General features: G+C 46.7%; 1 protein-coding gene and 1 pseudogene across 1 annotated transcript; both read right to left on the bottom strand.

Annotated features, from left to right (window-relative positions):
- Window positions 1–1783: 1783 nt before the first annotated feature.
- On the bottom strand, window positions 1784–3747 carry LOC140897045 (uncharacterized). The gene is made up of 2 exons (XM_073309315.1): window positions 3004–3747; window positions 1784–2415 (listed from the first exon to the last, which is right to left on the bottom strand). The coding sequence occupies exons 1-2, from the start codon at window positions 3584–3586 to the stop codon at window positions 1874–1876; spliced, it is 1125 nt and encodes a 374-aa protein (XP_073165416.1). The 5' UTR covers window positions 3587–3747; the 3' UTR covers window positions 1784–1873.
- A 1382-nt stretch (window positions 3748–5129) lies between these two features.
- LOC140897232 (interferon-inducible GTPase 5-like) lies at window positions 5130–9396 on the bottom strand (annotated as a pseudogene).
- Window positions 9397–10366: the final 970 nt, after the last annotated feature.

Here is a 10366-nt window from a genome sequence, read left to right on the forward strand (position 1 = left end):
GGGGACTCATTCCTCTAGGTCACACTGCAGTCACTCACAGAGAAGATGCAGCGAGGTAAATCTAGCCATGTATCAATCAGAGGCCAGGCTAACCTCCTTGTTCCAATAAGAACGATAACTTAGGTGCACCATTTCTTATTGGAACCCTCTGTGAAGTCCTGCCTGAAATACCCCTTGATGTAAAGACACCCACTTTGTTTATTTTAGCTCCCTGAAGCCAACCCTGTAAGCCGTGTCGTCAGTCACCCCTCCCTCTGTCAGAGCAACGGCAGACAATCGTTCCGCACCTTTTTTCTGTGCGGACGCCATACCAAGGCAAGCATGGAGGCAGCTCAGCTCACTTTGGCAATTAGGAGCACATTAAACACCACATGCATTATCCAGCAGTATATGCAGCACCAGAACCTGGCAAAGCGATACCGGGCGAGGAGGCGATGTCAGCGCGGTCACGTGAGTGATCAGGACATGGACACAGATTTCTCTGAAAGCATGGGCCCTGCCAGTGCATGCATCATGGTGCTAATGGGGCAGGTTCATGCTGTGGAACGCCGATTCTGGGCTCGGGAAACAAGCACAGACTGGTGGGACCGCATAGTGTTGCAGGTCTGGGACGATTCCCAGTGGCTGCGAAACTTTCGCATGCGTAAGGGCACTTTCATGGAACTTTGTGACTTGCTTTCCCCTGCCCTGAGGCGCATGAATACCAAGATGAGAGCAGCCCTCACAGTTGAGAAGCGAGTGGCGATAGCCCTGTGGAAGCTTGCAACGCCAGACAGCTACCGGTCAGTTGGGAATCAATTTGGAGTGGGCAAATCTACTGTGAGGGCTGCTGTGACGCAAGTAGCCCACGCAATCAAAGATCTGCTGATATCAAGGGTAGTGACCCTGGGAAATATGCAGGTCATAGTGGATGGCTTTGCTGCAATGGGATTCCCTAACTGTGATGGGACCATAGACAGAACCCATATCCCTATCTTGGCACCGGAGCACCAAGCCGCCGAGTACATAAACCGCAAGGGGTACTTTTCGATAGTGCTGCAAGCTCTGGTGAAGCACAAGGGACGTTTCACCAACATCAACGTGGGATGGCCGGGAAAGGTGCATGATGCTCGCATCTTCAGGAACTCTGGTCTGTTTCAAAAGCTGCAGGCAGGGACTTTATTCCCAGACCAGAAAATAACTGTTGGGGATGTTGAAATGCCTATATGTATCCTTGGGGACCCAGCCTACCCCTTAATGCCATGGCTCATGAAGCCGTACACAGGCAGCCTGGACAGTAGTCATGAGCTGTTCAACTACAGGCTGAGCAAGTGCAGAATGGTGGTAGAATGTGCATTTGGACGTTTAAAGGTGCGCTGGCGCAGTTTACTGACTCGCTTAGACCTCAGCGAAACCAATATTCCCACTGTTATTACTGCTTGCTGTGTGCTCCACAATATCTGTGAGAGTAAGGGGGAGACGTTTATGGCGGGGTGGGAGGTTGAGGCAAATCGCCTGGCTGCTGGTTACGCGCAGCCAGACACTAGGGCGGTTAGAAGAGCACAGGAGGGCGCGGTACGCATCAGAGAAGCTTTGGAAACCAGTTTCATGACTGGCCAGGCTACGGTGTGAAAGTTCTGTTTGTTTCTCCTTGATGAAACCCCCCGCCCCTTGGTTCACTCTACTTCCCTGTAAGCTAACCACCCGCCCCTCCTCCCTTCAATCACCGCTTGCAGAGGCAATAAAGTCATTGTTGCTTCACATTCATGCATTCTTTATTAATTCATCACACAAATAGCGGGATGACTACCAAGGTAGCCCAGGAGGGGTGGTGGAGGAGGGAAGGAAAATGCCACACAGCACTTTAAGCACAGCACTTTAAAAGTTTACAACTTTAAAATTTATTGAATGACAGCCTTCTTTTTTTTGGGCAATCCTCTGTGGTGGAGTGGCTGGTTGGCCGGAGGCCCCCCCACCGCGTTCTTGGGCATCTGGGTGTGGAGGCTATGGAACTTGGGGAAGAGGGCGGTTGGTTACAGAGGGGCAGCAGTGGCAGTCTGTGCTCCAGCTGCCTTTGCTGCAGCTCAACCATACACTGGAGCATACTGGTTTGGTCCTGCAGCAGCCTCAGCATTGAATCCTGCCTCCTCTCATCACGCTGCTGCCACATTTGAGCTTCAGCCCTGTCTTCAGCCCGCCACTTACTCTCTTCAGCCCGCCACTTACTCTCTTCAGCCCGCCACCTCTCCTCCCGGTCATTTTGTGCTTTCCTGCACTCTGACATTATTTGCCTCCACGCATTCGTCTGTGCTCTGTCAGTGTGGGAGGACAGCATGAGCTCGGAGAACATTTCATCGCGAGTGCGTTTTTTTTTCTTTCTAAGCTTCACTAGCCTCTGGGAAGGAGAAGATCCTGTGATCATTGAAACACATGCAGCTGGTGGAGAAAAAAAAAGGGACAGCGGTATTTAAAAAGACACATTTTATAAAACAGTGGCTACACTCTTTCAGGGTAAACCTTGCTGTTAACATTACATACATAGCACATGTGCTTTCGTTACAAGGTCGCATTTTGCCTCCTCCCACCGCGTGACTACCCCCTCAACCTTCCCCCCTCCCTGTGGCTAACAGCGGGGAACATTTCTGTTTAGCCACAGGCAAACAGCCCAGCAGGAATGGGCTCCTCTGAGTGTCCCCTGAAGAAAAGCACTCTATTTCAACCAGGTGACCATGAATTATATCTCACTCTCCTGAGGATAACACAGAGAGATAAAGAACGGATGTTGTTTGAATGCCAGCAAACATACACTGCAATGCTTTGTTCTACAATGATTCCCGAGTACGTGTTACTGGCCTGGAGTGGTAAAGTGTCCTACCATGAAGGACGCAATAAGGCTGCCCTCCCCAGAAACCTTTTGCAAAGGCTTTAGGACTACATCTAGGAGAACCGCAAATGCCAGGGCAAAGTAATCCTTTCACATGCTTGCTTTTAAACCATGTATAGTATTTTAAAAGGTACACTCACCAGAGGTCCCTTCTCCGCCTGCTGGGTCCAGGAGGCAGCCTTGGGAGGGTTCGGGGGGTCCTGGCTCCAGGTCTAGGTTGAGAAACAGTTCCTGGCTGTCGGGAAAACCGGTTTCTCCGCTTGCTTGCTGTGAGCTATCTACAACCTCCTCCTCATCATCATCTTCTTCGTCCCCAAAACCTGCTTCCGTATTGCCTCCATCTCCATTGAAGGAGTCAAACAACACGGCTGGGGTAGTGGTGGCTGAACCCCCTAAAATGGCATGCAGCTCATCATAGAAGCAGCATGTTTGGGGCTCTGACCCAGAGCGGCTGTTCGCCTCTCTGGTTTTCTGGTAGGCTTGCCTCAGCTCCTTCAGTTTCACGCGGCACTGCTTTGGGTCCCTGTTATGGCCTCTGTCCTTCATGCCCTGGGAGATTTTCACAAAGGTTTTGGCATTTCGAAAACTGGAACCGAGTTCTGATAGCACGGATTCCTCTCCCCAAACAGCGATCAGATCCCGTACCTCCCGTTCGGTCCATGCTGGAGCTCTTTTGCGATTCTGGGACTCCATCATGGTCACCTCTGCTGATGAGCTCTGCATGGTCACCTGCAGCTTGCCACGCTGGCCAAACAGGAAATGAGATTCAAAAGTTCGCGGTTCTTTTCCTGTCTACCTGGCCAGTGCATCTGAGTTGAGAGTGCTGTCCAGAGCGGTCATAATGGAGCACTCTGGGATAGCTCCCGGAGGCCAATACCATCGAATTGTGTCCACAGTACCCCAAATTCGAGCCGGCAACGTCGATTTAAGCGCTAATCCACTTGTCAGGGGTGGAGTAAGGAAATCGATTTTAAGAGCCCTTTAAGTCGAAATAAAGGGCTTCATTGTGTGGACGGGTGCAGGTTTACATCGATTTAACGCTGCTAAATTCGACCTAACGTCCTAGCGTAGACCAGGGCTGAATGTTAAAATCCGTCCTCTGTACACACTAGGCTGTGAAATCCCTCTAAGGCTCGGGAGGGATCTAGGGATCTCCAGGCCTAGCAATTCCCTTCCTTCACTGTGTTATCCTCAGCACAACACAGTCTGTCTGAGCAGGCCCACATCATGTGCCCTCCCTGCAGAGGCCCGGTCGTCGCCAGAAAATTGTTTAACTACGTCGCACAGGGGTGTGAAAGATCCACACCTCTGAGCAATTTGGTTAAGCCGACCCATGTGCCTATGGAGACAGTGCTGGGTTGATGGAAGAATTCTTCCCTCAACCTAGCTCCCGCCTCTTGGGGAGCTGATTAACCACGCTGCTGGGAGAACTGCTCTGGGAGGCGTAGGTGCGTCTACACTGCAGCATTATGGCTGCGCAGCTGTGACGCTGTCATGTTTTCGGTGTCGCCAAGCCCAAGTACAATCACACACCCCCAAACACATTGTTCATACAGAGGCCCCCAAAAGGAATTCAGCTAGGGTCAGTGATGGTTGTCATAATTCCATTAGCTTGGCCCAGCACATGGCTGGATGTTCTTATAGCTGTCACAGGTCCTGTGTTCATATTCCTCTTTCCTGCCTCAAGGGGCAAAAGGGTGTCCTTCAAACTGGTGAGTCCCTGGGAATTTTAACATTCAAAATGAATACTGCAAATGCAAAGCCAAACCCAAATTTTCCAAATCACTGACCGGTGAGAAGTCCCAGTCTGGCCGGTGGAATTATTAACTCATCTTGTCTCATCCGACAAACATGCACAAAGGCTGGAGTTGGGGCTAGCAGTTAATATCTGTGCCTGGTTCATTCTCCCCCTGGAGGGGCTAGTCCCTGCACTGTGATCCTCCAAGCAAAGGAACTTACCTTTGAAATAGATGATGTTTAATTCAAATGCTACAGGAAGAAAATGAAACTGAATGAAAACAAACACGATGACATGAACTACAAAGAAGAAAGAAGGTGATTCCGTGGTATAAATTAAGGTAACTAAAGGAGCGATACGATCTGTTGATTACACAAAAGTAACTGTAGGAAAACTGAGTCTCAATTCCATCCCAGTATCAAAGGTTAATGGATGATAAAATGGTTAACTATGTGTAAAGATTCAAACGAAGCCAGGGTAAGTCCACAGGTTGCCCCAATGACAGGAGAATGTTGTTCAATTTGCCATTTATGGAACAACCTCTCTCTGCAGAGTGACCGTCCAGCCCTGGACGGAGGCAGGGAAATCCTCCACAGCTGGTGCAGCATCCTGAAAAAGCAGAGCAGACAGGTGTGGGTCCTAGAGATGAGAAGGAGCCTTTTGACAGACTGAGTAACATCCAGGGGCAGGGAGTTTCATGGACTGATGTCAATGCCAGAGACACCCAGGGTGGAGGCAGCAATTAAAGAGGCAAAGATGCTTGAGTGCAGTGGGAGCCATCCTAGCTCAGAGAAGCCCCAATTCATTCTTTCCCTGTTTAGATAGTTAGTCTAGGGGTATGATTCTCACTTTGGGTGCTGGGGTCCTGCATTCAAATCCCTGACAAGCCCAGAGGTTTTGATTTTGCAAATTGCCTTTAGAAAGCAGCTGGAGCAAAGAGCAGACACCTGTGGGATGCTAATGTCACTAAGGTGCACTAGAAAGTACTGCTCTTTGGGTGCCTGGCTCCCTTAGGCTGTTATGAATGTGCTTCTAAACACAGCTTGTGATGTTTGCACATGTATGTGAGAAATGCCTCTGAAGAGAAGAGCATGGCAACAATGGGATTTGAACCCATGTCACCAGACTGACTAGAACCCACATTCCCCGAAAACTGCTGAGTCACACTACCCTTTGCAAGGGTGTTTAGTCACCAGGGCGTGGGTTAGAGCCTAGATTGCAGTTTTGGCCATAAAAGGTCACATGTTCCTGTCCTGTGTCCATTCCATTTGTTGCACACTTTCCATGACCCCTTGCCTGGTGTTAGACGTGGAAGGCCCTGTTCTACCTCCTCTGAGCTGTCATTCATTTCTAACCTTTATCACAGCCCCTCTCCTTCATCTCCTTTTACAGTCCCAGCCTTTTCAATCCCAGTGACATCTCTCCAGTCCTGACGCCTTCTCTTTGAGCCCTCTCTGTTTGCAGCTAGAGATTAGTCCTTCATGAAAAATAACCATATTTATTGATTAAGTAAATCTTGCATTAGCTGCAGCACGCTGGATTTCAGGTTTTCCCATCTCCTGAATCGCTGAGTAACAAACCCTTAAATGGGAAACACGTTTTTATTCTATGATGTAACATTTTGAACTGCACTTTCCAATTACTGCCTTGGCAAAGAATTTAACCGCAGCTTGCCGAGGGGATAACACATTTCCAGCCACAGGTAGAGCGAAAACTCTGTCTGTAGAGATGGCCACAGTTGCACTGTGGCTAGAAATGAGCCTCACAATAAGTACCAGCTCTGTGTCTGGTAGATTTAAGGGTATGTGTCTTGTTTTGGGCAGAAGTGGCCTTGGCATCATCTGCCTGGTAAAAGTGGGCCCCGTTCCCCTCTCACGTGTCAAGAATTTTCAAAGAGCCAAAGTTGTTCTAAATGTAAAAGGAATTTTTTAAACCAAGTTTCTTTACCTTGTTCTTGAAACGTCGGTTTGTCTGCAACGTCGTCTGCAGCTTGGGAGCAAAGGATAGTCCTTCTGACAAAAGAATTGCCTGAAAAACATTTTTCGCTGGTGCAAAATAAATGGATGACAATTTTTTCAGGGCATCATCGATAGAACAACCCCCCCGAAGCCAATATTGTACCTTCTCATTCAGGAGGTAAAAACTAAACTTAGTCTGGAAAATGTTTCTGTTTTTTCAAAAAAACCTGATTTTATTTTTGACAAAAATGGAATTTTTTTCTCTTGAAAATTGAAGGTTAATGGAAACTGTTCCCATACATTCCTACCTGTCTATCTACACACAGCCATCTATCCATCTCCACACACTCCCATCTATCTAGCTACACACAGCCATCTTTCCATCTCTACACACTACCATCTGTCTATCTACACACAGACAGCTATCCATCCCCATACACTCCCATCAGTCTATCTACACACAGCCATCTATCCATCCCCAGACACTCCCATCTGTCTATCTACACACAGCCGTCTATCCGTCCCCACACACTACCATCTGTCTATCTACACACAGCCAGCCAGCCATCCCCATACACTCCCATCAGTCTATCTACACACAGCCATCTATCCATCTCCATACACTCAGGTCTATCTACATAAAGGCCCCCAAAGGAAGAACTTAACATAGCTCCCTAAGAATATCAGAATTGTTGTAATTATATGTTTAAAAAAATAGAAAGTTTCTCCACCTGGGAAGCAGTTTATATAGGAAATGTTTCGTTGTTTAGACAGCAAATGGGACCATTTATCTTCTTTGTTCAAAATCCTTACTCTGAAATCCAAAAAACCTGCAAGCTACAATCTTGGACAATTTGGGAATTGGTCCTGCTTCGAGCAGGGGGTTGGACTAGATGACCTTCTGGGGTCCCTTCCAACCCTGATATTCTATGATTCTATGATTCTATGAATCTAAGATCTGGAACAGTTGGTCATATTTGGGGAAGTACTAAAATAATTACCCTTCACCTTTCAGTTCTAGACATACCAAACTCTCTCATATCACAGGAGCGTTTATCTTTCTGATCTTGTTCCAATGTTGGGGGTATAAATTTGCAAGCTTACCCCACAATGATTTCATATGGATAAGTAGTGCCATGCGGTATCTTGGAAAGTTCATTTAATTCAGTGAATGAAAAATGGAATACAAATCAAACAGGCACCCTGAAGTCTTGTTTGGCATTTTCTTCTCTTCTGCTGGAGCAAATTCAAGAATAAAAAAGTCTCCCTTTGGCTAGCATAGGTGAGGCTTTCGAATAGTCCAGCTCCAATCTTCACCGGAGTTCAGCTTTTTCATTCACTCCCAAGGCTATGGACAGTCCGTTGCTGTTATAAAGATTTTTTTTCCCTTCTTCTTCCAAAACAACCTCCCGAACTCATTAGGTGTCTTCAGCAACACCATCTAGGAATCTATGCAGCGTGAAGCTGGTGGCATAAGACCATAAGAACGGCCCTACAGGGTCAGACCAAAGGTCCATCTAGCCCAGTATCCTGTCTTTCAACAGTGGCCAGTGCCAGGTGCCCCAGAAAGAATGAACAGAACAGGTAATCATCAAGTGATCCATCCCCTGTCGCCCATTCCCAGCTTCTGGGCACTATAAGAAATTCCTCCAGCTGTGAGGGCACATAACACTGGTAGGACTTTCCTACAATACTCACTAAAATCTGGTACCAGCATCCAAGTCTCAGTTATGGCCTCCAATTTAGCTCCCATTGAAGATGTTAATAAAGCACCCATTGACTTTAAAGTGAACAGGACCAGGCTCTGCTTCAGTAATTCCCACACATATTTGACTGTTAGATCTTTTGCCGGTGGGGTTTTTATCACGGCTTTCAGGTCATTGACAGATTTTCCAGAGTGCTCAGTGAGTTATGCAAGGGAGTTTTTCATTCTCCAGGCCGAAGCTCTTGGAATAATCATGCGTGCGTTTCAGCAAGATGGGAACATTAAAAGCAAGAGAGAGACTTTTGACATGAGGACCAAGAATCACAGCCACATCTCTAGAAGCAGCTCCCAACAGGAGGGTTAATTTCCACATCTGCTGTTTTAGGGTTTCCTTCTTCTTTTGTAAGGTCTGTGGAGAAATGTTTGGCAGGCTGAGCAGGAAATCCTGTCTCTTGTGACTGGGAAGTTCATGATCCAAAGTGTCCACCAGGTCATGGAAATCGTACTTCTCTAGATCAAAGCTGGAGAGAAGGAAAACCTTAGGATAGGTCATCCCTTCTGCTTCCAGGTGCAGTATGCAATTCTCTTTCATTTCTTCCAAGATTTTCTCCTTGTAAGTGGAGGGTCGTTGCCTCTTGGCATTATACAAGTTGGCATCTACTTCGGCGCGCACAAAGTAAAACTTCTTTCCCAATCCCTGAATCTCCCTAGCGAGCTTGTCATGGCTGGATTTGAATCACTCAGAAGTGATAATGATGAAGAAATCATAGCTGTCAAAGTTTACTTTTTCAGGATATTGGTCTAGCTGAAAATCTAGGTGTTTCAAACCAGGTGTTTCAACTCCTGGTATGCCCCAGAATGTTACTTTGGAGTATGTCTCCCCAGTCGCAGCCGCATTTTCATCTTTATGTCCCACATCCTGGATGGCGTTGATGAAGGATGATTTTCCAGCACCTGTCTCTCCCGTGATGGCAATATTTAGCGTGGCATTTTCAAATGACTTCAATTCCTCCTTCATTTTGTAAGCTGCTTCTGATGGGTCTTCAGTTTGGAAATGAGCCAGGAGGTTTCCATAGCTCTGTAGACCCATCTCGACAACTTCCTTTTGGTCTGAGTCCAGATCCAGGGCCATCATGAAATTTGTGAGAGCTTCCATCTGCCCCAGAAAAGAAAGGGAATATTTCACTCATTGTTTGTTTTAAAAAGGCAGAATAAGAAAACCCTGGATGGTGTAAGAATCCACAAATACAGGCCCAATTCGCCATAGTTCTTCATCTTTGTTGTAAATATAAAGGGAAGGGTAACAACCTTTATGTATGCAGTAACATCAAATCCTCCCTGGCCAGAGGTACAGAATCACTTACCCGTAAGGGGTTAATCAGTTCAATTAACCTAGCTGGCACTTGACCAGAAGGACCAATGGGGAAAGAAGATACTTTCAAATCTGGGGGGGGGAAGGGGGGAGGTTTTGTTTGTGCTCTCTTTGTGTTCCCTCTTGAGACAAAGAGAGAGACCAAGTAGGTAATCCAGCTCCTACTGAATTGATACATCTAAAATTACAGAAATTGTAAGTAATAGCAAGGAAATGCATTAGATTATCATTTATTTTAGCTTGTGAATTTTCTCTATGCCAAGAGGGAGGTTTATTCCTGTTTTTGTAACTTTGAAGTTGAGCCTAGAGGGGAATCCTCTGTGTTTTAAATCTTTTTATTACCCTGTAAAATTACCTTCCATCCTGACTTTACAGAGGTGCTTCTTTTACTTTTTTTTTTTATAATAAAGTTCTTCTTTTAAGAACCTGATTGGTTTTTAGTGTCCTAAAAGCCCAAGGGTCTGGTCTGTGCTCACCTTGTTAACCTATTTGGTTGGTTTATTATTCTCAAGCCTTCCCTACAAAGGGGGTGAAGGAGCTTGGGGGGATATTTTGGGAGAGATAGGGCTCCAAGTGGCCCCTCCCTGAATGTTTGTTTAAATCACTTGGTGGTGGCAGCAATACCATCCAAGGACAAGGAAAGGAATTTGTGCCTTGGGGAAGTTTTTAACCTAAGCTGGTGTAATATAAGCTTAGGGGGTCTTTCATGTGGGTCCCCACATCTGTACCC

The sequence above is a fragment of the Lepidochelys kempii genome, chromosome 13, assembly GCF_965140265.1.
Source record: "Lepidochelys kempii isolate rLepKem1 chromosome 13, rLepKem1.hap2, whole genome shotgun sequence".
NCBI classification, from domain to species: domain Eukaryota; kingdom Metazoa; phylum Chordata; order Testudines; family Cheloniidae; genus Lepidochelys; species Lepidochelys kempii.